The sequence below is a fragment of the Tachyglossus aculeatus genome, chromosome 24 (genome assembly GCF_015852505.1).
Source record: "Tachyglossus aculeatus isolate mTacAcu1 chromosome 24, mTacAcu1.pri, whole genome shotgun sequence".
Classification (NCBI taxonomy): Eukaryota; Metazoa; Chordata; class Mammalia; order Monotremata; family Tachyglossidae; genus Tachyglossus; species Tachyglossus aculeatus.
The window spans coordinates 20,615,078-20,642,567 of record NC_052089.1 but is presented as its reverse complement, the minus strand read 5'-3'; the positions used below and the strand labels follow the sequence as shown (position 1 = coordinate 20,642,567).

The 27,490-nt window shown below is 39.3% G+C and overlaps 1 protein-coding gene across 12 annotated transcripts in view; it reads left to right on the top strand.

Moving 5' to 3' along the window:
• The window catches only part of ROBO2 (roundabout guidance receptor 2), a 1,226,656-nt gene that overhangs the window by 1,104,098 nt on the left and 95,068 nt on the right, over positions 1 to 27,490 (top strand). For 8 of the 12 annotated variants that reach the window (XM_038766056.1, XM_038766066.1, XM_038766058.1 and 5 more), the window contains 4 exons: positions 1,479 to 1,606; positions 6,928 to 6,939; positions 22,898 to 23,022; positions 26,595 to 26,766. In XM_038766056.1, coding sequence (XP_038621984.1) covers positions 1,479 to 1,606; positions 6,928 to 6,939; positions 22,898 to 23,022; positions 26,595 to 26,766 — 437 coding nt within the window. The remainder of the gene's footprint in view (positions 1 to 1,478; positions 1,607 to 6,927; positions 6,940 to 22,897; positions 23,023 to 26,594; positions 26,767 to 27,490) is intronic. The other 4 variants (XM_038766059.1, XM_038766055.1, XM_038766064.1 and 1 more) reach the window with 1 other exon arrangement.

Genomic DNA, 27,490 nt, shown 5'->3' with positions numbered 1-27,490 from the left:
TCTCTCAATTGCTCAGTACAGTGCTCTTTACACAGTAAACACAATAAATATAAAAGATTGATAAATACGATGGGTTGATTAGGGAGCACATAGAATCAAAGAATCGGTATAGGTGATCCCTTCCCTCAAGAATCTTACAGATTTGAGGGAGAGACAGGCATTAAAATAAATTTAAAATGGTTATATACATAAATGCTGTGGGTTCAGAGGAAGAGTGCCTATCAAAGAGCTTAATGGAAACAGAGCCAGGTGAAAAGTGATGTAGAGGGAAGGGCTCAGACAGGGAAGTGAGGGCTTAGTTGGGGAAGGCTTCTTGGAGGAGATGTGACTTTAGGTGGGCTTTCAAGATGGAGAGAGTGGGGTCTGTCAGATTTGAAGGGAGAGCCAGAGAGAGGACGTGGGGAAGAGGTCAATGACGAGAAAGATGATATCAAGGTACAGTGTTCAGGTTAATGTTAGAGGAGTGCCTTGTGAAGAGTTAAAAATAGGTAGGTTGGATTACTGCACAAGATCAGAGGTTTGGAGGTTCAGAAAGAGATAAGGTTGAGTCAATCTCAAACGTACTAAAATTTGAAAAGGTAAATTAGGTCCTGTTTATGTTGGCAAAGTGAATGTTGGCAACAGATAGAAGAGTGCAGCAACCTCAATAGAAATCAAAACTATCTTCATGTTCTCTGCCTTGCCAGACATTTTTGATTAGTTGGTATTTTAACTGGCTTAATGGAAATACCATGGGCCTGGGTGTCAAGAGTTCTAATCCCAGCCCTGCCACTGGCTGATTGTATGACCTTGGGTAAGTCACCTAATCTCTCTGTGCCTGAGTTATCTCTTCAGTAAAATTATGAGTACCGTGTGGAACTGAGGTTGTGCCTGATAACTTCACCTTGTATTTATTCCAGTGCTTAGAACATAATGATTGTTTAATAAATTCCAAAATTATTGTAAAGGCAGTTGTTTACTATTTAATAATCCTTTTTGTAGCTTACAAAGTACTTCCAAAACCTACTTTTACAGTGCGCATTTGCTCTCAAAGGCAAGTGATAGAGTCTACCTAGGAACACTAACTATTTTACTGTGACTGGCATTAGGAAAAACATATTAAAGGGGAAAAAAATCTACCATATCAGGTATTTTTAGGTTATTTGAAGTCTCATGTATTGATAACTGATGTCTCAAAACTTAATTTTATTCCACTGCTATTGATCAAGGGTAGTGATGTTATTAATAATGCTCTAGTACCAAGAGAACATAGTACTACTAATTTTATAGCTGCAGAGTTTTTAACTAATGCATAGTGCAATAAAAATGTCATGAAGATTAATGTTTGGCATTATCATCCAACTCCTGATAATTTATTATCTTTGGAAGATCTATCCAAGATACAGTCCGATCACAGCCATACCCAGCAGGTGAAAAAAAATTTGCCTCCCAAATTGTAAATCCTGTAATCCTATCTCTTTCATTATTTTCAAATGCAGATATGATATCAAAGATGATTATACATTGAGAATTAAAAAGACCTTGAGTTCAGATGAAGGAACCTTCACATGTATTGCTGAAAATCGGGTCGGAAAAGTGGAAGCCACGGCCTCTCTCACTGTTCGAGGTAAGTGGTAGCATCTTCTCCCAAATCTTTTGACCGTCGAGAGACTAACCCATAACTAACTGTATCAGTGAGACCGATGTATTTGCATTTCTCCAGATGTTTTCTACCCCTTTTCTATAAGTAAAGGAAGAAAGACCAACTGTGTTTCTCCTATACTTGTGTTATTTTCAGTGGTGTTCAAATCACTCTTCCAATCTTGTTTTTATGTGTTAATTTATTCATTTTAATTTTAGAAAAGATAAGCATTATCTCCCATATGTAATGTTGGGATATTAACATTGAAAATGTAAAAAAGTTCAATATAGTAGAGTTTTTTATTAACCATTTATAATGAGCCACAATCTCTTGCTGCCTAAGAAATATGTTAGGCACTTTGAAAACTGAATAAACTCAGGAGGCTACTTAGCACGCTGAATCAATAAGTTCTTAAATAGTACCCACGTGGCCTGGAAGAATTAATACGGCTTCCAAAGGTCCCTAATTTACAACCAGAGGGGAGCAGCTAAGGGACTGGGAGATTCTGACTCTCCAGGTGGTGTGTGAACTTCAGTGGACTGAAACAATTGATTTAGTCAGGGTCACTTTTATTTTGCTTTCTGGATGTTAGGCACTTTTTCCAGTCATAGATCATGTTTGTTTATAGAGCCAAAGTAAAATGTTTAGAATGCGGGGGAAAAAAAAAATTCCTTGGGCTTGACCCTAGAGTTAGCTAGATTGAATAAACTGCCCTCAGGATGTGAACTGCTCACTCTGGATGAGGTAAATTAAATATTCCGCAGCTCTGCTCACAGTCACACAACATCACACGTCCCTCTAGACCGTGGCAGATGCCCACTCCAATTCCACTTCCACCCTCCCAAATTTCCTCCTTGTGGCTTTCAACATAGCTTCCCTTCCCACTCCTAATCCTGGAGGCAGAAAGTCCATTTGATGGGAGGAGCGACTGCATAGTTTCACCAGTCCTGATTCTGGGATCTATCCTCGAGCATCCCAGCAGCAGTCTTTGTCCTTCAAATGACCCTCCGGAAATGAAGGGTGAGGAAATACAGGGCTTTTTGTTGACGGGAGAGAGCGTTCCAGCCAGAACTCCAGGGAAATGGACCCTGAGTTGTCACCTCTGTTCTTTAGCTCCATGCTGGTTACCGCCTTCTCTTGGAGAGAGTGGCTGATCCACTGGGATTTATTAGAATTCTATTTTGCATTCATCTCGGGTGGAAAGAGTTCCACTTAAAGAAAAAAGTCTTCCTCTGGGCAATCAATCAGTCATCAGCATTACTGTTCGGTATAACGTTCAGTGTCCTGGACTAAACACTTGGGAACACAAATAAAAGTAGGAAACGGGGTCTCTAACCTAACAAAGCTTGCTATCTATGAATGATGCTAGGCCAGCACAGATTGTGTCCACAGAATGGGGATAGAAATAGAAAATCATTTATAAAACTTAGCAACAAAATTAAATGATGATTGAATAAGTGTAATGAAGAAGCATAGTCTAATGGAAAGAGTACAGGCTGGGTGTCAGAGGATCAGGGTTCTAATCCTGACTGCCAACTGCTTGCTGTGTGACTTTGAGCAAGTCATTTAACTTCCTTGTGCCTCCGTTCTCCTGTTCTCCTTCCTACTTAGACTGCGAGCTCCATGCAGGACAGGGTCTCTGTCCATCTCAATTAACTTGTATCTACCCCAATGCTTAGAACAGTAAGCATTTAACAAATACCATAAAAATGAAAGCCATATTCACATAAAACATCAGAGTGGCTACTGGCTCTCAGGCCGAGATGGAAACCATTTACAAAATGGTTATGTCAAAGGATGTTTTCACTGCATGTCAATTGAGTGTAACAGTTCCCTTACTGGCAAACGTTTGAGCAAGCATGTCCTAACTGTCAGCGGATTTTTGCCAAGAAAATATGCTTGAAAACATTCAGTCGATGCTAATTACTCAAATATTTCTGTGAATGCTTCAGTTAGTCACAGAAACTATGGCCCAGGCAAAAAGCTTGCAGAACAATTTGGCTGTCTTTATTATCCTCAAATAATATTTGTTTTGTTATTGTATTTGAGGAGAAAAAATAGCATTTGAGAAATGTTTGCTGGAAAAGCAATTGTTAGTTCAGTAATGTAAATAGTTTTCTAAAATTGAACTGTGAATGGTTAAGTAGTGATGATACAGCAACAAGAAGAATATAAACTTGTCAATGGTTCAATCATTGATCACCCAACCATCCATTTTCAGTCTTAAATCTTTTATTCTATTCCCATGATCTTATCATTTGTCCTAAATTCAACTCTTTCTCCCCAAGTCCAAGGGTTTTCAACAATTGAAGTTTTAGCCAGGTAGACTATCATTATTTAGAAACGGCAATGATTGAACTTGAGGCAGTTTCATTATGGCAACCTCTTACCACCCTTTTGTTCCTGGACTTTTATTTCCAGAAATTCATTCATTCATTCAATCATATTTATTGAGCGCTTACAATGTGCAGAGCACTGTACTAAGCGCTGAGGAAGTACAAGTTGGCAACATATAGAGATGGTGCCTACCCAACAGCGGGCTTACAGTCTAAAAGGCGGGCTCACAGTCTAGAAGTAATTGCTGTGGATAGAAAAAGCTTGCATTTTAGATGCAAAATAATTTGGCAGAGTATCATTTTATGCTTTATACATATATCAAGCATAGAATAATACTCTGCCAAATTATTTTGCATCTAAATATTGATACGTTGATATCCATATATATATATATATATATATATATATATACATTTATATCAATCAATATTTATTGAGGGCTTACTGTGTACTTAGTGCTTAGGAGAGCATAATAAAACAGTTGGTAGAAACGTTCCTTGACCACAACGTTTTGTATATATACACACACATGTTCATGGAAAATATTTGCTTAGTGTTCATATTATAAAACACTTTTGAGAACAAGAGAACCTAAACAATGCTAATATTGGGCCAGTTAATGGTGTGTCCAACCAAGAAGTCTGTTATCAGCAGAGTATTTCAGAGGAACCATGTATAGTTGTCTCCCTTTAGGACTATTTTTTAAACTTGTCAAATGAAGTGGAGGCTGAAACTATTTTCTGGATGAATATCTGGATATTTTAGATGAGAGTAATAGTTTTACTCCCATTTTTTCCAGATACATTGGACTTATAATATGGAAAAAGATACTTTTTTAACTTTCAACTTGACATTGGGAATGGAAAAACTCAGATATAATAATAATAATAACAGTGATAGTTTTGGTTAAATGCATACTATGTGCCAAGAACTGCAGCTGACTGCTGTGGGAGATAGAAATAACCACGCGGGACTCACAGTCTAAAAACATTATACCCACCATCTAAAATTATTTCCTAATAAAACCCTTCTGCCGTTAAACATTACAGAATTTGATCAATCAAAGGGTGATAGTTTCATAAACATCACCTACTACTAAGAACTCCCAAAATATGGGTAGGGAAAATAACTTGAACAATAAAATATGTCTCCAGTTCCATACGAAGTTGACTCATCTGTGTTTAGAAAAAACACAAAGCAATTCTGTACAATGGAAGGAATAACAAACACTTTTCCCAGATTAGTGGTACACGATAAAGGGTGGCAGAACTCTGCAAGGTTAATCAAAACAATCTTGTCATTATCTGTACTGCTCTTTTCTTTCACATTAAATCAAATGTTCAACTTCTCTGTGGATTTGCTTTATTAGAGAGAGGGGTCAACTGCCCCAAATGGCCAGATTCCACTTCCATCCATCAAATGCATGGGCACAATTCAGCTTAATTTGCTGAAATAAAAAAGCAACCCGGATGGCTTAGTCTATAACAAAGAAAAGAGGTTTTTCTCATAATCCAGTGGCTAAAATATTACCATGTTGTTCACTTTAGGTAAGAGGGGATAAGATAGCTTTATCCTTCTGAGAAATAGTTCAACTCACAATTGTTTTTTCATTTCAGAATTTGATAAAAAAAAAAAAGGGTCTCTAGAGTTAAGCTTGATGAGAAACGGTATTGCCCTGTTCCTAAGTCAAAAAGGGAACTGCACTCCCAGTAATAGCTATAGCCATCAATAAATCTACTTGCCTTTAAATGATCTTAGATCAGAGTTTAGTAAAGTGCCTTTCGTGTGGCCTAGAAATTATTTTCATTGTGCACTGTTAAGCATTGAAGAATGATAACATAAATTGTGAATCTTATAAATGTGACTGTAACAGTGTACTAGATTAAGTATGTAATTTATTATGGATGGAATGTTTACGTGTTTTTTGGTCTGCTTTCTTTTGTATTAGAATCCTGAAGTTGCTACTTGAAAAGTTCTTTGCAAGTGTAATATTGGTTATGGGATAGCTTTCTTATTATTAGAAACGTAAATGTTGACTGTTTACTCTTTCTGATATTTTCTTTTTCTTATAGAATCTGTTTCTAACTTTGGATTCTTTATTGTTTGCAATTCTGATGAATTACTTCTGTCTGGATGTGTTCCTTTTAGTTACTTGGATGTTCTAAATTTTCTACTTAAAGATAACTTTGTTTATGCTTCTATGTTTTAATAATGGGAGCAGCTGATACAGGGATGAATCTAGTCACATGGAGGTTGCAGCTTTAAGAGATCACATGTTGAAAAACAAACTTTTAACTCCATTTTCTAAATGAACTAGAATCAACTTGTCAATCATCCTTTTGCCTTTTTTGTAACAAAAAAAAGGAAAGACATACTAGTAATGGAAAACTAATTTGGGAGGTACTGAGTTGAAATCCCTATGGTCACTCTTAGCTATTCGTTATATTTTCATCAGCACTGTCAGTGGCTTAAAAGTGATGTGCTATTAATCTATTACTAGAGGGGAAAACAGTGTCTTGGGTTTCCTGCAGTTCATATAACAGTTCTGACTGGCCATCCTTAAAATTCACTTGGTATTTAAATCAGACATTGATGCCTTCCTTTATTGGTTTGACATTTGCCAGTCTAAAGGCTTGAATGGGTATATTCTACAAGTTCTATAACTCTGTACTATTTCATTTCAATGGGGCATTTAAAGTGCTAATTGGCAACATGTGAATCTGTTTAAAATGTCTATCAATCAGCTGTAGCAAACTACTGTGTAACTATTACTCCTCGAACAATATCTTTAGAAATCTGATTTTGAAAAATGTTGAAATTGGAACTGATCCCAGTGGCATTGTGACTTTAGAATTCACTGTAGTGTCCATACTTAAACGAAACACACTGCACACCATGCATTCTGACAATTTTCTTTTTTTTTTTAATTTCTTTTTTATGTTGTCACCACACCATTGTAATGTCTACAGCCCGCCCCGTTGGTAAGTAACCATCCTTCTATCATTTAGCATGGCTTTGTGCAATGCTTCATCCCTCATGCACAGCAACATTTGACTGAATGAAGCCAATTTATTCATCAATGCCATATAGCACTAACATAATAATATAAGGACTGTTAAATTGAAAGCCTACCGCTGAAGCTTTCATCATTTTAAGTAAGCCAAATGAAATGGCTTTTGCCATATAGCAATAAGTAGTCAATTGATTTGGGTATAAAAATCACATTACAGATCCAGCCATTCTTAATCACGTTTAGATATTGTATTGGATGAAGTTTACAAACTACCGTAACTTCCTGAAGAGGAGGAACTAAATATTTTCCTTTTTCCTCTGTAAAACACAATGGTTAGTTGTAGCTTTATAGGTTCCTGGATAATCTGAAAGGAGATAAGCTGATTGCAACTGTTTTATTGCTATATGCATTCTTTTTATATTGAGATACTCAGGCTGGAGATTTGCTTTTGAAAAATAACTGTACTGCTGTGTGCTTATTGGCTGCATGTCAATTTAAAGAAATTTATGAAGAGTGCTTTTAGAATCCAATTAGTATTGGTTTCATGCTATGGTAGTTAGGCCTCATATCTTGCTGAGCGATATCCTTGGCTGAGGGATGAGAACAAACCCATTTATTTTATGGCATGAAAAAGTTAGTATTTATGTTTTTACTATCTTTCATCATGCATTTATTTGGCTTCGCACGACTGAAGTAAGGTAAAATGTTTGCACCGTTTGATATATCTTGGAATAGAGTAACATTTGCTTTTTTGAAGTAATAGGCTGAAAATGAAAAGTTTAGGTGATGCATTGATATTTCCTCGAAGTTACTGGAACAGCCTTTTCCCCATTCTAGTCCCATATATGCTTGAGCTCCCAGAAGCAGTTGAAGACAATAGTTGAAAATATTATGCATTGGAAAATGTTTTCTTTTTGATGCTGCACCCCAGAGTTCTCCCAGGTCAGCTCTATCTCTGATTCTCCTGGTGATCCTCACTTGGGAACATCACATCGGATGTTAACTGATCAGAAGAGATCAATTCAGTAGATTGACTATATAGATTGTCTTCTTTTTTTAATGGTATTTGTTAAGCACTTATATAATAATAATAATAATGGCATTTATTAAGCACTTAGTATGTGCAAAGCACTGTTCTAAGCACTGGGGAGGTTACAAGGTGATCAGGTTGTCCCACGTGGGGCTCACAGTCTTAATCCCCATTTTCCAGATGAGGTAACTGAGGCACAGAGAAGTTAAGTGACTTGCCCAAAGTCACACAGCTGACAAGTGGCGGAGCCGGGATTTGAACCCTTGACCTCTGACTCCAAAGCCCTTGCTCTTTCCACTGAGCCACGCTGCTTCTATTATTATTATATAATAATAATAATAATAATGGCATTTATTAAGCACTTACTATGTGCAAAGCACTGTTCTAGGCACTGCGGAGGTTACAAGGTGATCAGGTTGTCCCACATGGGGCTTATATGTGTCAAATACTATTCTAAGTGCTAGAGAAGGTACAAGATAATTAGGTCAGATACAATTCTTGTCCAACATGAGGCTCACAGTCTAAGTAGGAGGGAGAACAGGTATTTTATCCCCATTTTATACTTGAGGAAATTGAGGCACAGCAAAGTTAAGTGACTTGCCCGAGGTCACACAGAAAGCAAGGGGCAGAGCTGGGATTAGAACCCAGGTCCTCTGACTCCAATAGATAATGCTTTTTCTCACCTTTCTATTGATATTCTCCAATAGAAACCAAAAAGGAAGCGTATGAGGTTCTTGTGAGAAAAGATTCTCTGAGAAAGTCATGCTAAGAAAATAAAAAGCATCAGGTCACTAGGGCATCATTTAATAAACTCCAGCCTCTGTGCAGTGAATGACCCCTAGTGTCCTACAGCAGTTCCAAAGGGTCTAAATTATCTGCAGAACATAATTTATACACTGGGAGTATTGAGCTCAACAGTCCTGAACCACCCATACAGCTAGTGTAACATCAGAGCTTTCTCGGCTGATCTAACCTCGTCTGTTCAGGACGGGCTCTCAAGTTACTAGGTGTGCAGAATGCCCTTTTGAGCAATACATTCTCTATTATTCCTTTCCTAGTAATGATTATATATCCCCAAACTCATGCAGGGACTTTTTCTCTAGCTCACGCCTGTTCAAATGGTGTGTAAACTGGTGGATCCTGGGTCGGAGAGCCCCAATAATGGGTATTATTCACAAAGGAATTGAAAATGTGTTTGGTCCATATTTAAAAATGGGTTTGGTCCATATTTCCTTAAGGGGCCCATGTGAATCTTTAGGGATATCATCACTCATGGGTATGCATTGTGACTATTGGCCATTAAGCACAGTGAAAAACCATCCAGATATTCAGATGTCACTGATTCCTGAGCAAGGAGCCCCTGATTATTCAGGGAAGGAAGGGATAAAACTAGGGTAGCAGGGAACAAAATCAGGGTTCAGATTTTTGGGGGATAAGCGTGGTTTAAGATTGTCTATTCCACAACTAGTATCACTTACAATTTACCTAGCATTTTTCAGAGCACTTTCACATCAATGATCTCATCTTTCTTCGCATTATCCCTGTGAGACGGGAAGGGGAAGTTTTCATTATCCCCAGGTGAGAAAACGAAGGTACAGTGAGGGATAAGCCCCTTAACTCATTTCACACTTAGCAATTTAGTGGCAGGGTTGAAATGAGCTACATGATCTAGTGAAAAGAGTATGAGTGAAGTCCCAAGGTTCTAACCCCGGATCTGCCAGTGATCTGCGGGAAGTGATTTTCTCAGTTTGCACATCTGTAAAATGGGTATAAGATACCCTCTCTCAACAACTTAGATTGTGAGCCCTGTGTGAGACAGGGACTCTGTCCAACCTGATTGTCTGTCTGCATCTACCTCAGCACTTAGCACAGTGCTTTGCCACACTGGAAGTGGTTAATTAATGCCACTAGTTTTATTAATTAGAATCTGGTTCTCTGGACTCCCAGACTCCATGCCTACCATTATGTGGTGACACCTCCTTGATTTACCTATCCCAAGAGGCTGCATCTAATCTCCTGGGCTCAGTCAGTTAGTTACTTGACAAGTAAAGCAAGGATTTTTTTAATGCTCTGATTTCATTCTACTATGGATGGTTTGCCTTTGTGGCCATTTATTTCATTTACTAGCAAGAATTAAAAATATGAACTTGATTTTAAATCTGGCCTCCAGAAGTACCCTAACGACCTGGTCAACCTTATCAGGTACCAAACATGCCGTAAGGAAAAAAAAAATGATACACCCATAATGGCTGAGCTTAGAAAATGAGGTCAACAGACAACTATTTGGGTGGAATTGCTTTACCCATAAAACAAGGCTAGACGTCCTAACACACAGGTGATATCTGTGCCTACCCTGCGTGCTATGACAAAAAACGTGACAAAGCCCTAATTTTCAAATGGATGGTAAATATCTCATTTAAAATGCAGTTCTGAACATGCCAGATACATTGTGCTGTTAAGTCATTAAGTCTGGCCGGGTTGATTTATAACGTGACACAACTTCCCAGAACACAAAGCAATGTGTCAACAACTTCCATTACCCTTAAAACCTGGGATCACCAAATATCAATAGCCATTGGGAAAGATATTGTAGACAAAGTTTCCAGGTGTATCAGACCGGAACCGTATAATATGGGGTACAGAGTTCCCTCTCAACCCATTTAAGTCTAACTGTTTAATTTCTGTTTGACTGGAACTGAAGTCAAACTCTGACATATTGCGCTCCATTCTGGGAAAGGCCCCTTCACTTCATAAATCTACTCAACACGACTTAGGACAATACAGCAGAAATATGAACTATATTTCGAACTTGACATCTACTATTAATTTTGGAAACTGAGTGGAGTTCGTGATCTGGAATTGTTTCTATAAAGTAATCAAAGAGGAACCAGGTATCCCGACAAAGAATCAGGCAAATATTTTACCTTTCCCTCCTTGAATTGTCAGTTTGGCTATAAATAGGAGAGTAGCTCCATAGCTGTCTTTTTGGAATCAATGCCTCAGAAATTAATTGCATGTTTAAAATTACCCTTTAAACCTTAAAAGGGCAAGTAGAAATGAAATCATTCAGGACAATATCAGGATCAGAAAATAGTAGCAATAACCAAAGCAAGAGAAGCAGGCAGCCAAAAAAACCCCATATTTCATATTAGAGTGCAGTTTAGGAAGAGGCAAGTTCCTTCATATCTTCAGGGGTTTCCTGGGACCAGGGCTGGTCTAGATTTCTCCAAAACATATCCCCTATAGTGGTAGAGGAGATAGAATATTTATTCAACATATACTCAGAGCACGGGCCTGGGAGGGAGAAGGACCTGGGTTCTAATCCCTGCTCAGCCACCTGTCTGCTGTGTGACCCTGGACGAGTCACTTACCTTCTCTGTGCCTCAGTTACCTCATCTGTAAAATGGGGATTAAGACTGTGAGCCCCATGTGGGACATGGACTGTGTCCAACCGTATTAGCTTGTATCTACCCCTTCTCTTCGTACAGTGCCTTGCGCTTAACAAATACCAGGGAAAAAAAGATACTCACAGTCTAAGAATTAAGTAGGAAGAGAGGGTTGGCAATGGTCCCATGATTAAGTATCATTTAGCTGATCTCCAGGATGCAGACTTCGGTCTTAACCCAACTTGTACTTCCCAAGCGCTTAGTACAATTCTCTGCACACAGTAAGCGCTCAATAAACACGATTGAATGAATGAATGAACTAATGTAAGGATGCAAAAGGGAGAGAGCTGAATTCATAGACACGTTTCTGTGACCCAAACGTGCGTCTTGGCTAAAGGAAAGACCATAGGACCGGGAGTCAGTCTGGGCACTGAGTCCTAGTCCCAGCTCTGCCATTGGCCTCCTCAGAGACCTTGGGCAAGTCACAACCCTCTCTTGACCTGTTTCCTCATCTGCAAAATAGGAGCCCTCAGAGGGACAGGGACTGATTCCAACAAAGAAACTTTGTATATCCCCCAATACTTAGTACATTGTAAACACTTGATACATATTTATAAGTGCCATGTTAATTATTAAGCATGGCAAATCCTGAACAGTTGTGTTTCAAGAGGGATGTACATTACAGTAACCAGGAAGGGATCAAATATCTGAATGAAAGTGGATAGACTTGTGTCAGGAAGTTAAAGAGTGTAATATGCATATGAAAAGAGCCACTCTGTACCCCAGCCATTTCCTGAGGATCCCAGACCAACTTATAGAACCATAAAGTTTCAGACTGCAGGGCACACTTCTCCCCGCAAAAGGAAGTCAAAACATACCCTCTGCATCCTCAGATTCTTCCTTTAGCCCACCAAGATCAGTTCCACTTCTAGTTTGTCCCAGATAATCGAATGATCTTAAAATGGGGCCTTAAGAGAACACGGCTTCCCAGCTAAAATGAGGCCATTAAAATATTAGCATGTTCATCTGGAAAACTCATCGACTAGGGAAGTAGCAGAAGTAAATAGTTTGAATAGGGATAAATATCTTGCGCCCATCTGTCTTACTTTCTATTGGAAGCCTTTCTCTGAGATTAAAATAGAAAAGGAATGTGTATTTCGAAGATGGGCAACACTTTTTTTCATGCATCCACTCACAACGTGATGAGTAAATTGGTAGTGAGCTGTCAAATTTGCCAGCTGCTTTGTTTCTTGAAACTAAACCCTGCTTCATTTTGTATTGTGCATACCATATGCTAGCCGTTGACTGCATCAGGTAGCTTCATAGAAACCTGAGTGCCCCAGCTGAAGTGATTATAACAACAGCAAACCAAAAATGTCAAACAAATGGCAATGTATGAGATGCTCATTTTTCAGAAGTATTAACTGTGGGGTTGGCTAATATATTAAATCTGAAGTGATAGGGAAGCAGAATGCAGTGTGGCCTAATGGAAAGAACATGAGCCTGGACTCATAATGATAATAATGATGGTACTTGCTAAGCGCTTACTATGTGCCAGGCACTGTTCTAAGCACTGGGGTAGATACAAGGTAATCAGGTTGTTCTACGTAGGGCTCACAGTTTTAATCCCCATTTTACAGATGAGGGAACTGAGGTACAGAGAAGTTAAGTGACTTGCCCAAAGTCACACAGCTGACAGGTGGTGGAGCCGAGATTAGAACCTATGACCTCTGACTCCCAAGCCCGTGCTCTTTCCATTGAGCCACGCTGCTTCTCTTAAGAACTGGGCTCCTCCAGTACCTGCTGTGGGACCCTGGGCAAGTCACTTAATGTCTCTGTTCCCTCATCTGCAAAATGGGAATTCAGTACCTGTTCTCCCTTCTACTTAGATTGTAAGCACCATGAGGGACAAGGTTATCTTCTAGGATTTAGTTGTCATCACCAGCGCAATGTCTTTCCAATAATACCCTTCACTTGACAATAATAGAAACAGCCTTGAACTGTCATTTCTATTTAGGTTCCTTTCCAAACAACTATTTTGTAATGCCTCATGGGGTCTCAGTTAGGGCTTTTCAACACCTGAACCTAACATGTTTCCATTCTTGCCTTGATCTTTTACTGCGTTATTAATGCAACGTAATGTGTAATGTAACATTTTCCCCAGTTACATAGCATGATAGGTAAAGGAAATTCACCATTCTTTTGTTTGAAATAGTTAAATACAGTTCCTATTACTTTTAAAAATAGAGTCTGAATTTCAGTGTAAAATTTGGGAATTAAACAGGCACTGGAATTCTAGTACTGTTTCACATTCATTCAATCGTATTTATTGAGCACTTACTGTAGTGGGAAGTACAAGTACTGTGAAGAGCACTGTACCAAGTGCTTGGGAAGTACAAGTTGGCAACATATAGAGACGGTCCCTACCCAACAGCGGGCTCACAGTCTAGAAGGGGGAGACAGACAACAAAACAAAACATATTAACAAAATAAAATGAATAGAAGAGTAAATATGTACAAGTAAAATAAAGTAATAAATATGTACAAACATGTATACAGGTGCTGTGGGGAGGGGAAGGAGGTAAGGCTGGGGGATGGGGAGGGGGAGAGGAAGGAGGGAAAGGGGGGAGGGGGTTTGACAGCCAAACCTATTGCTTTTTTCCCATTTTAGTGGAAGTGATCAGACCAGAAATATGTGTGTATGTGAAGATACTCGAGTGTTTAACTAGAATTATTTTCCATGGGTGTTCATTGCTGGTTCTTAGCTCAAGGATGGTGGTAGAGTATACCACTTAGCATAAGATATCAGGAGAAAAGCATGGTAAGGCATTTATAAAAGACTTATTACATGCCAAGTATTATGTTAAGTCTTGGGGTAGATCAGAATAATCACTCATAACAGTTCCTTTCCAAGACAAGTCTTTCAGTCTAAGAGGGAGGGAGGAACAGTTGTTTAATCGTCATTTTACATATGAGGAAACTGAGATCCGGAGAAGTAAAGTGAGTTTCCTAGGGTCACACAACAGAAAAACAGTGGTTTCAGAGTTTCAACCTGAGTCTCCTCATTCTCAGTCTTTCTCACTCTTTTCAATATGCCATCTTCTTTCATTCTTTCATTCATTCAATCGTATTTATTGAGCGCTTACTGTGTGCAGAGCTCTGTACTGAGTGCTTGGGAAGTACAAGTTGGCAACATATAGAGACGGTCCCTACCCAACAACGGGCATGGAAAACTATAATTTGTCATTACCAAAGACAAGATTTTAATTTTAGTGGTCATTCTTGTTCATTTAATATAAAAAAGACCAGAATTGTAACAATGAAGTATTCCCAGTATAATTTTGAAATTAACTAAGAATACTCAAAATGAAAAATGAAAGAAATTCATTGTCTGATATATATATATATATATATGTATTTATAAACTAGTTGTACACATTCTATCAATTAAATTCATCAATTTGCTTTATATGAAAGAGGGGGAAGGGAAAAAAAACATTTCCAGCACCAACAGAAAGTTCTGCTGCATTTAATGCCCCAAATTCCTTTTCTTTAAGTATTCAGAGTGTTTTACTATGAGAGGAGTTCACAGCATGAAAAAGATATGTTGACATCACTTTAATGTGATGTGATACTGCTTTTGGAAAATTCTAGTGCCTAAATGAGTATGGTGAGAGGTGTCCATTTTATTTTCCCTCATATAAAGTCACGGTTAGTAACCATTAATACTTTTTTTAAAAAAATAATTATTATAAATATATTTCCACCACTAACATGTGTGCCCAGGCATACACATTAAATATGTCACTAAGGAACCCCTGAACCAAAAAAAAAAAAGGAAGAAAACTTATTTTCTGTAGTTAAAACTTGGAAAAAGTTGGAAACTACTTAGAATAATCCAATTAGCCTTTTGTGGCTGTCAAAAGGGTCACTTTTTTATTGAAAGGTGCCCTCATTTTACCAAAAACATAGTAGCCTATGTAGGAAAAAACAAATTAATTTCCAAGCTGTTATCAGAGACTGGAGCAGTTGGTAGTTTGAACTATTCCAAGTGTTCGGTGAGATGCTGAAAATCAATTTGATATATCTTTTTTCTGTAGAAAAATATATATGCATTATTCTTCTACCAAATGTATTTATACAAACAGCTCAAAACAGTCTAGAGGAGAATTCAAAAAGGGTTGGGCAACAGTGTTATGCATGCTAGCATTCCAGTAAACTCTTCTTAGTAGCTGCATAAAATGAAATAAAATGAAGGTTATTCACTAATGAGTTAGGGTGGCTTCTTACAAAGCATGCAATTAATGTTATTAAGAAACATTGCAATTGTAAATGATTAAAAATTCTGTCACATAAGCAGCTCTTTAGTATCAATGTAGTCGCTTCTCGGTTGCAAGGTTTCTGCCTATTTGGCATTTTCCTGCTACCTTGGAAAATGAGATAATGGGGTGTGATCAGACTGCTAAATTTAGCTCCATTGCTGACATTTGCAGTCATGGCAAGTTGACAGGTTAAGTGAGTGAAAAAGGATGTCTTGTCTCATCATTTATTAGAAGAGGCATTTTTATACTGAGGATTTTTTGCTCCTCTCTTGAATGCAAGCTCTGTTTTTCCCACTTTAGAACTTTTAGAGTAAATTCAGAAAAGCACCATCAAATGTTTTTTTTTTTTTTTAAAGAAGATCTCTTCCCGATGATGTGCACAGGGAAATTTTATAAAATCCCTAGGCATTGAGGAAAAAAATTGAAAGTTTCTCATCTGAACATAGAGCCCTTCCTATTTCTATTAATAATAGTAATGATGGCATTTGTTAAGCGCTTACTATGTGCCAAGCACTGTTCTAAGCACTGGGGTAGATACAAGGTAATCAGGTTGTCCCATGTGGGGCTCACTCTTAATTCCCATTTTACAGATGAGGTAACTGAGGCACAGAGAAGTGACTTGCCCCACATCACACAGCTGATAAGTGGCAGAGACGGGATTAGAACCCATGACCTCTGACTCCCAAGCCCGTGCACTTTCCATTAGGCCACACTGCTTCTCACCAGCTCCTTCTTACCATCACCAGCGCAGTGCTATCTGAGTATCCTGGGCTCTAATATATGAGTTTTCACATTTTCTGATGCCCATCCAGGACCCGATGAAATAATAGAATGTCTTTTGGACAATAATTGGGTGGTGGATGGGCACCCATGCCTACCTTCTTCCACTCCATGCCCCAGTGGGAATGCAACCGGTAGGGATGAGAGAGCGCATGAAGCAAGCCACTAGCCATAAAATCAGTTTCTTCATGTAGGCTCTCAGTCCTGATGTCTCAGGATTAAGATCTATCCCTCACGTATATGTAATACCATGGAATGTAGATGATTAAATGGCATATAAGAAGCCAATTAACAATGGACCGAGATCCATCCAACTAACAGCTTTAGTTTTGGGGTGTTGACTGCCCCCATATTCTCCCCCCTACCCAGACTCTAAGGAATGATGAAGGAATTTCCTGGTTGGAAGGATTGGTGAGTCTCCATCCTGAAACTTCCGAACCCAGAGTTTAGGTGAAGGGATTGCCTAGAGTGTTAGTGGTTTGTGCAGTGCCAATCAGTCGATCGATCGTATTTCTTGAGCACTTACTGTGTGCAGAGCACTGAACTAAGTGGTTGGGGGGGAACAATCTAACAGAATTGGTAGGCATGTACCCTACCCACAACGAGCTTGAAGTCTAGAGCGCCACGTTCACTCTCTTGTCACGTTTTCATGGGGGGTGCAGAATTCAACAAGCAAATAGGTGAGCAGAGACCCAGTATGTTGCAAAGATCATATCTGGGCTTTGCCCACATTATCCAGCTACATACAGATAACATCCACGAGAAAACCCAGGTCTCTTTGTTCATAAAGCAATGCCCTTCCACTCGACCAGACAGGGCCAATTCAGAGGAATCTCTGCAGGGTGGCAGCAGACGGGAGAGGGCTGGGCAGGGTAAAGTGATAGCCTGAACTGAAGCCTGTCTTGATCATTAATGGGCTGATATTTGGATTCCTGGGGTGAGCTGGAAGATGGGGACTATTGGTACATGGCTCCAAAAATTGAGTACTGTTGTAGTTGCATCCCCAGTGAATACCTAATCTCAGGTTTGTCTGTGCTGGTTTGGGCAAGGCGGAATCTTCCTCAGAATCTTTTTCCCAAAGACACCCTATGTAGTTCATCAGGCTTCAGAAAGGGAAGCAAAGGAAATTCTGTTGGTGTTATGACTGAGATGTATTAATTGGGAATTGGAAAAGGGAAACCATTTAAACCATCAGATCATTAGAACCACTTGCACAAATGGATGAATGAACGAGACGTGCTTGGAAAAGGGTTTTCCAAACATGTTTGTTTTGAGTCCTGCAGCCCTAAAGCGTATGTTTTCCATCATGAATTAAAGATTCCTTCCAATGCGTCATTTCCTTTGAGATGAACTGTGTTCAAAAAACATTAGAGTCCTGAATGAAAGAAGCTCTTGTTTACCAAATGTAAGGCTTTTCATAATGATTTTCACATAGTATCCTTTTGAAGGTGAGGCATTAAAGGGAAAAATGTAAGTGTTATGAAATCGGTGATAATAATGGTCATCTAGCATAAGGAGTCAAATATTCTGGATGTGAAACTGAGTGGAACTTATTTCCTCCTTCAGTTTACTCTGTCATAAATCACACTTCAATGAAAGAACCCCAGAATAGAAACCAAGCATTTGCTTCTTGCTTTTGGGATTATCTAAAACTTCTAGGTCATTATCTATACTGGTTGACTGGATAGTTTTGGGATTGTCTATCCTTGTGTACTTTCACTATGTTGCTTCCATATACAGTGGTCACTTTGTACTCCTTCACGATATCTATACCCCTTTCAACACTTTTCAGATTTAACATGTTTATATCCATTGATACAATCGCACCACGTCTAACTGCCACTCTGCAACAGTGCTTGCTGATGATTGGCTGTGGTTAAAAATGAGTGGAATCAATCCACTCCATGCCATCTGATAAAATCTTTGTTAGCCAGCATATCCTTCTCCAGTTCAGTAAAGCCAGAGAAATGAGTGGCTGTCAAAGAAGTGACTGTTAGATATTCATAATGATGGTGTTTATAATGATGGTATTTATTAAGTACTTACTATGTGCCAAGCACTGTGTTAAGTGCTGGAGTAAGTTTCAACATATTCAAATCTGATGAAGGTCCTGTCCCACCCTTGGATCTCAGTCTCAGAGGGAGGGAGAACAGGTTTTTTAAACCCATTTTACAGATGAGAAACAGATGCACAGAGAAATTACATGAATTTCCCAAGGTCGTACAGCAGATAAGTGGAGCCAGGACTAGATAGAACTTGGAGCTCCAGACTCGCTGCTGTGTGAAGATAAAATTGGAGAGGGATCTATTGAAATCATCTTACAATTCTCCTTCCTTTCTTCCTTCTTAAGATCTTTAAGACAGAAGTGCAATTTTTTTTATTATTTTATAGCAAGAAGATCTATTTATTCAGACACTCCCAAAAGAGAGCCAAACAATGCTTTTGCAGCCAGCCGTGTTTTATATGATATACAGATGTTTCTGACTGCCACCTTGATATCACCATGGTAATTCCTGCCATGGAAAGCCGTTTTGTGCTGTAAAAACAACTCCGAACATGAGACGATTAACCTTAAGGTCTCCCATTCCTTCATCTCAAAGCACACCTCATGCCTGTCCTGTGTTCCTGTGTTTTCTATTCATGTTCAACCATCTGATTTCCATATCATCCTACTCACCCACACTAGCTGGCATTAGCATAACAGAGCTTTGGCATGACATTGATTGAAGTCAGCAGTTGTTGAATGCAGAATCAAAGCATAATTTAGCAGAAATCAAATCTAATTTACTGTGTACTGTATTTAAAATTCTCAAAACAGTATTTCAAGAGAAGTGTCCCAGACCTCGAATCTTAATTGTCCTTTTTTATATTCTCGTCGGGTTCTCTGGAATTCACGCAACATACTTTCTTAGAGAGTTATTGTCTTTGTCTTGCAAATGTCAATTAAATAGTTTTTTTTCCACTCTGTTTACCCCAGCCCATTTCATGTTACAGCTGAAGCAATGAGCTGTAATTGCTTGATAAGCAAAACAAGAGGGTTATTCCATCATAGTTATAACCACTCCTTTGAACAAAATTGTCTCATGTTCTCAGTTTTAAGGAGGAAGCAAATTAAAGACTTCTGAGCAATCCACTTTCAAATCTGTAAGCCCTTGTAGTCATTTTCAGTCCTAGAATTTATGGCCAAAGTTTAAAATTCATCCATTTATATTTACATTGGTGGTCTGAGGATATGATGGACCCTGTGTTTTTAATGATAATTTGTTTGGGACTTAGAACATACAACAAGTAGCTCCTCTTCTGCTTCTTCCTCTCACCCCAGTGTCGTGATCAAAATGGTCCTATGTCAAACCACTTGCCTTACTGCACCCTTCCCAGGTAGAAACACTGACAGCTGAGGGGCAAGCAGAAAGAGTACAAGCTTAATTTCCCTAATTAATAATGATGGCATTTGTTAAGCACTTACTATGTGCCAAGTACTGTTAATTAGTCCAACCAGGGTCACAAATCTTACCTGTGTGTATTTCTCATACACTGAGATGCCCTGCAGAGCAGAATCTGTCAGAAACCAGGATTTCCATGCCACATAGCAGGCCTAGCAGTAAATGTCACTGTTTATTGTTGTGTTGTATTTTCCCAAGCGCGGAGTATAGTGCCCTGCACACAGTATTAGTTCAGTAAAATTGAATGAATTCATAAATAAACCAAAATCCCAGCTGCAGATAATAATAACAATAATGGTGGTATTTGTTGAGTGCTTACTATGTGCAAAGCACTGTTCTAAGCACTGGGGGGGAGACAAGGTGATCAGGTTGTCCCACGTGAGGCTCACGGTCTTAATCCCCATTTTACAGATGAGGGAACTGACGCACAGAGAAGTTAAGTGAGTTGCCCAGTGTCACACAGCTGACAATTGGAGGAGCTGGGATTTGAACCCGTGACCTCTGACTCCAAAGCCCGTGCTCTTTCCACTGAGCCATGCTCTCAGATGTTCCAGGACTCTGCCATATCTCCCAGTGTCCTTACCACTTTCAGAGGAGTCACATGCAGGTGGGAGAAGCGGACTGGGGGTGCCTGGATTGGCAGCACAATTTCCCGGGTCTCCAGAGCAATCAGAACATATGCATGGATGTCGGGACTAGCTACCTGGAATATCCGAGGTGCTGCTTCGTCCTTGATTTCCTTTATCTAGCAGTGTCTAGAGAATGCAGATCCAAGATGCTTGGGGTGGGACAGTCAAGGGCCTACTGATTAACCCCTTCCCACTTTGCGTTTTCATTCTCACATTCTCACTACATTTTTGAGAACCTGTTCAACGTAAAAAAAAAAAAACACAGATGCTTTTTCATCCCCTTTTCTCCTTAAAAACATGACTTGCGATGTTCTAAGGGGCCCTTCATATGTTCCTCTGCAGTAATTGCATGCCATTGATTTCAACTATTTTTCCTATGAAAAAACGTGCAAAAATCAATGTAGCCGCTGTTTCAGCGGAATTGGGCAGGAACAACACGAACCCTGGAAGATTCAGGTAATCTCTTCAAAACACAAGAGCATATAACAGACTTTGTTCAAACAGATCCATTAAATCCTGTTTCCTCTTAGTGGAAGAATGAGTCTTTTGTTAATTGCAGTCATAGAAGGAAATCTCACAAAGAAAATGTATCCATCGGGTCCAGGTGTTCCGGTGGTATTTGATTCTGAAAAAAAAGGATCTCCGAGGATATTGTAAACTGTACTTCTGTGTTAATGTAGCATTGCTTCCCTTGGTCTCCCAATATTCCTATCACCCAATATTCCTATTGGGGAATCTATTAGTTGTATGTCTGAAAACCCAAAATGGTTAATCTCTCATCCACTTGGTCCGTAGCTGGGCCCACATAATCATATAGGTGGCTGCAAGACTTTTGCCTGTTTTGCCTTCTGATTTAGTATCCGGTCACAAGGAAACATATTTCAGATTTGGGGGTTTGTTCTTTGTGTGTGATGGGCATCAGTTTTGGAGAATTAGAAAATCAAATGACAATCAAGTGACATAACATCTCTTCTCAAAGTCATATTTTGCCTATTGAGAAAAGAAAAGAACAACATAGATGATCTGAAATGTGGACTCTTTCATATGATGTACCTGGAAGCAGTTTTTAGCTTTACCAAAGTGGAAGTGGGGTCCTCAGTAAACGTAAACCATGGTTAGGGGTAGGAGGGCGACAGCTGAATTTGCAGCAGCATTCTTCATTTTTCTTTTTTTTTTTTGGCTTTTTTAATAGTATTTGTTAAACACTTACTATGTGTCAAACAGTGTTCTAAGAGCTGGGGTAGGTACAAGATAATTAGGTGGGACACAGACCCTGTGAGCATGGGGCTCACAGTCTAGGTAGGAGGGAGAACAGGTATCCCCACTTTACAATTGAGGAAACTTAGGCACAGATAAGTTAAGTGACTTGCCCAAGGTCACTCAGCAGATAAGTGGAGGAGCTCAGGTCCTTCTGAATCCCAGGTCCGTGATCTCTCCAGTAGGCCATACTGCTTCACTTGGCATACTCTCTCCATATTTACCCATTCAGCAATAAGCCAGATGATAATAATAATAATAATAATGATGGCATTTATTAAGCACTTACTATATGCAAAGCACTGTTCTAAGCCCTGGGGAGGTTACAAGGTGATCTGGTTGTCCCATGAGGGGCTCACCATCTTAATCCCCATTTTACAGATGAGGTAACTGAGGCACAGAGAAATTAAGTGACTTGCCTAAAGTCACACAGCTGACAAATGGTGGAGTGGCATTTGAACCCATGACTTCTGACTCCAAAGCCCATGCTCTTTCCACTGAGCCACACTGCTTCTCATAGATCCTGCTTGTTGTTAATAATACAAAAGCCATAGAATTTATTGAGCATCCACTGTGTGCAGAACACATTACCGTTAGAAGACATGAGTGTTGCCTTCACGGAGCTCTTGGTAGCAGGACAGAAATGGCAAGCTGCCTCCTACCAAAATCCAGGATGGAACCTGGGACCTAAATAGCTTCATTGACCTTCACATCTTCAGACCTTTATGCTTTCCCACTGAGTGTCCATTCAGAATTGTTGGCAGTTCTGGACAATTAGATAAGCCAAACCTATCCAAAGGTAGAAGCCCTATCTGTACGTTTTGCAACAATACCTTATTCCAGAAATCTTTTATGAATGACAGCAAGGTGGTTATTGTTCTTGAAATTAGTACAGGATGTTTTTGAGCTGTACTTACCTTCCCCATTCCGCACTCCTTTTTTGTGTTGTGATTGCATTCGAGAACAAAAAAACTGCATGTCTTTGGCAGTGAAAGGAAATGCACAGTAGCGGGTCTTTCTCCCTGAACATTTCTGTGCTAAACTGTTGGATTTTAACTCATTTTCTCTCTACATTGTAGCCCCTCCACAGTTTGTGATCAGGCCACGAGATCAGATTGTCGCCCAAGGCCGAACGATCACATTTCCCTGTGAAACGAAAGGAAACCCTCAGCCAGCTGTTTTTTGGCAGAAAGAAGGCAGCCAGGTGAGTGTTTAAAGTCCTCTGAAACCTCTGAACTCCAACTCACAGAATTAATTAGCGGGTGATCGTGGGCATGGTGGGCTTTCATCACGTGGTCCAGGTGTGGCTTCTACAGTGGGCACACACAAGGATGCCACTTTCTGGGCTGTTGCATATTTGATCTTTCATCAATATCACTATCACATTTTAGACTGTGAGCCCACTGTTGGGTAGGGACTGTCTCTATATGTTGCCAATTTGTACTTCCCAAGCACTTAGTACAGTGCTCTGCACATAGTAAGCGCTCAATAAATACGATTGATGATGATGATCGTCATCAGCAGCAGCAGCATCATTTTGTTTGACTGCAATATTAAATGAGGGCCTTTTTTGTGAAGAGGATTTCCTGAATTCTTAAAGGAATCAGAAAATAAGAGAAGTGAAATCGGTATTAGGAATTTATCACCTAATGAGAGTGACAGAAAGATGCGTAAAACAAAACATAAAGTTTGTTTTATTTTCAAGTGCCCAACAGATCCATAAACTGAAGATTTGCAGAAACAAGGATGCTTGCTGCTAGGTGTAACATTTAATAAATGAGGGAGCAACTGGAGGGGAGAAGGGATTTACCATAATCCAGCTAGGAAGAGATTAGAGTCCATAGTAGAGATGTGTCAGAGTGGAGTGGAAGAGAGCTGAGTGTACAATTTATAGTTCCAGGTGCTGCTTTTCAATTCTGCCTTTGGTACCGTGATCTTTCCAGACACTGTCTCACCACCTCACAGCTCCCCACCTCTGTTTAGATCAGACAGGCCTATCTATTACTTTCTGTCCTAGGTCCACAGTTATATTACAAAGTGAAACCCTTAACTCCCGCTTGGTGCTCACAACCCACACAAATAGACCAGAACACAAAACCTCTTTGACTCATTGCTCACCAAGACATTAGTTCAAACTGTTAAAGTTCATGTTCAAGCTGGAGAGAAGAAAACCACAATTATTAAAAAAAACAAAAAAAAACTAGATCTATGAATGGAGGATCTCTGTTTTAGGCCATCCTGCACGAACTCTGATTTCGGAGGTTGTGCAGTTTGCGGCTTCACTTTGCCCAATCTCATGATCTAAGTGCTTAGTACAGTGCTCTGCACATAGTAAACGCTCAATACATACGACTGATGATGATCTTGCAGCAACTAGAGCATTCGTGTTATTTAGACCCGTTTAATAGTACGCAAGTAATTCTGGGCTCGAGAACTGGTAATCAGCCCTTCCAGAGCATTTTCAGACTTCAAATTGTACTGCATCAGGGCAGCACTGGAGTCAGTTATTTATCCAAAATTCCTACATATGCATTGGGAGTTCTCATGAACCACTAGCAGGTATTTTGGATCGACTGATGTCTCACTGTAAAGTCTCTCTGTATCTCACTTCAAGCAATCGCAGTCTCCCTCTATCAAGCCATCTCCCCCAAGACTGCCACTGCCTCACATTATCCCAGGCCCCATCATGATTCTCTCCTCTCTTCCTCTCCGTATCCCCTGGAATCGCCTCCCATCATTTGAGGCGGCCTTTCAGTGAGAGTAGTTTATATGTACATAAAATGTAAATGTGTGGCCTTACAAAAGAATAAAATTGTTCCAGGAGGGAAATGACATTTTGAAATTACATCGGGAAGTACTGACTTGATAGGAAAAAAAAAATCACTGAAACCCTTCTTGTAGAAGGGTTTTAATAACATGGTAATGTTTATGTAAAGTGGGCTTATAGTGTCACACTTGAATCTAATAAAGTGGACATCCATCATGTTGCAATAAAGAGAAGAGCTTCTAATTAAAGTAGGACATCATTTGCAGGATTAAAGTCATTTAGCGTAATTGAAAAGTGTTAATACCCTATTTTATCCTCTTCCATTGGTATTACTTCAAGGGTAAAAAACATTTTAAGGTGAAAATGTGTCTTGTGTCTTTAATTGAATGTTATTACCACCTGATTGTACCGTATTGAAGCTGTTTAATTACAAACCTAGAAAATTAATTACTATATTGAAAAACAGATCCCAGAGGGTTAAGAATGTTCTTTTTTTCTCACAAATAAATTCAACATAAAAATTGGTACATTCTGTTAGAACTCCACCTAAAACACATTTCGGTATGATTCATTAGCACCAAATATTTTTTCTTAATTGAGTGGCTTTTAAAGACCTCAGGTTTACCAGGGTCATATCAGCATCCTAATGTAAGAACTTCCAAAGCTTTAGAGTGAGGCTCCACCCTTTTAAAATGCATACTCTTTAATTACCTAAAAAATAAACATCGGGTGTGCCCCACAACTGCTTTCTTTGCATTCCTTAGGCACTGTTTATTATTAGTATTACTACTAATAATAATAATCATGTTTATTGAGGACTTACTGTGTGCAAATTACTGTACTGAGCATTTGGGAGAGTACTGTATAACATCAAACATATTCCCTGTCCACAGAGAGCTCACCGTCTAGAGGAGGAGACAGACATTAATATAAATAAAGAAAGAAAGAAACATATAAATAAATAACAAAGTATGTGGGCTGGGTTGTAGTAGGAGAGCAGTGAAGTGAGGTAGGAAGGAGCAAGGTGGTTAATTGCTTTAAAGTCAGTGGTGAGAAGTATTTGCTTGATGCAGAGGTGGATGGGCAACCGCCGGAGTTTCTTGAGGAGTGGGGAAAACAAGGTCTGAACGATTTTGAAGGAAAATGTTTGGGGCAGTAGGATGTAGTTTTGGACTGGAGTGGAAAGAGACAGGAGGCAGGGAGGTCAGCAAGGAGATTGATACAATAATCAAGGCAGGATAAGATAAGTGCTTTCATTAATGTGGTAGCAATTTGGACCTAGCGGAAGGGGTAGCTTTTAGCAATTTTGTGAAGGTAGAACTGACAGCGTTTAGTGACGGCTTGAATATGTGGGTGGAATGAGAGAGAAGATTCAAGGATAATACCAAGGTTATGGGCTTGTGAGACTGGAAGGAAGGTGGTGCTATCAATAGTGATGGGAAAGTGAGCAGTAGAATAGGGTTTGGGTGGAAAGATAAGAAGTTCAGAAAGTTTTAGACATGCTTCAGGTCTTGGCTGTTAGTCCTTCATTAATTTTCAATTGTGTCCCTATTTAAAGTGGAACCATCATCTTTCTTGAAGTGTAATGTATTCTCTATATACTCTCCCAAATGCTTGGTACAGTGCTCTGCTCAGAGTAAGTGCTCAGTAAATTTTATTGATTGCTTGATTGATTCAAATTTAGAGATGTCCTACATCCAAAACTAGCAAGCCTTTTAAGAGAAGCATGAAATGTTAGCCTAGTTACTCGGGTGAAACGTGAGATCAAATTTCAGTTTATGCGGGTTAATTCGGGGATTGTCTCAGGCAACCGTGTCTTCCCACATCTCGGCTGATTTCAGTAGAGGTAAAATTTGTTCTCATGATTCTAATCTATTCTAATTGTTTTTCACTAAGAATTCCAGATAATTATTTTTGTTTCAAATGTCTTTACTTGTGCATTCTTTTTTCTTCTTCCTATCTAATCAAAAGCCGTAATGGCATGTTGACACTTTGATTTTCTCCCACAGAATCTTCTCTTTCCAAACCAACCTCTGCAACCCAACAGCCGATATTCAGTGTCACCAACGGGGGATCTGACCATCACAAACATTCAGCGGTCTGATGGTGGCTACTACATATGTCAGGCCTTAACTGTTGCCGGGAGCATTTTAGCAAAGGCTCAGTTGGAAGTTACTGATGGTAAGAATCTAAGATTTCCAGTTTCTAACTGAAATTGACTATAGTACCTAGTCTAGAAAATAATTGCTGATAGAGATAATATTTCTGATTCCCTTTCAAGTTCAGATGTTTTGATATTAATGGGATGAGAAGGAAGAAAATGTATTTCTTTTAACTTCAGCATGCTCCCATAATATCCTGAAATTCAGATTCCAAACCATTTGTTTTTCTAAGATATAAGATGTCACGGTTTGAAGAAAACCCCAGCATAAGTGCAGGATCTATTGAGTGAGTGAGTGAGTGAGTGTATTTTAGGAGTTTCATCTGAACTCAAGATTCCAGGTTAGGAGGAAAATTAAGGAGAGGGAAAAATCATCATCAAGTTTTCCTCAATTTGGAACTGAATCTCAGTTCATCCTCCTCCTCTCATGTTGTAGTCTGATGGCTTGAGAAAGGATTTAGGGAATTGAACAGGAGAAGCCAATGCATCCCTCAGTACTGGTGAGGAAAATGGAGATAAAAGTCTTCTTGGTTTAGGAGATCATGGTATTGCTGTAAGTACCTTCCCTAATTTATTTAAATACTCCCTGACAGCCTTGGAGCAATTTTTCCATTGAAAGTGCTCTGTATGCCTAGATTAAGAATTACATAGACCCCCACCGTGTTCACAGTTCGAGTGAAAAGATGGTTGATGAAGAAATTTGACTTCTCATTAATGATAGCCAGAAGGTCAGGCATCTGCCAG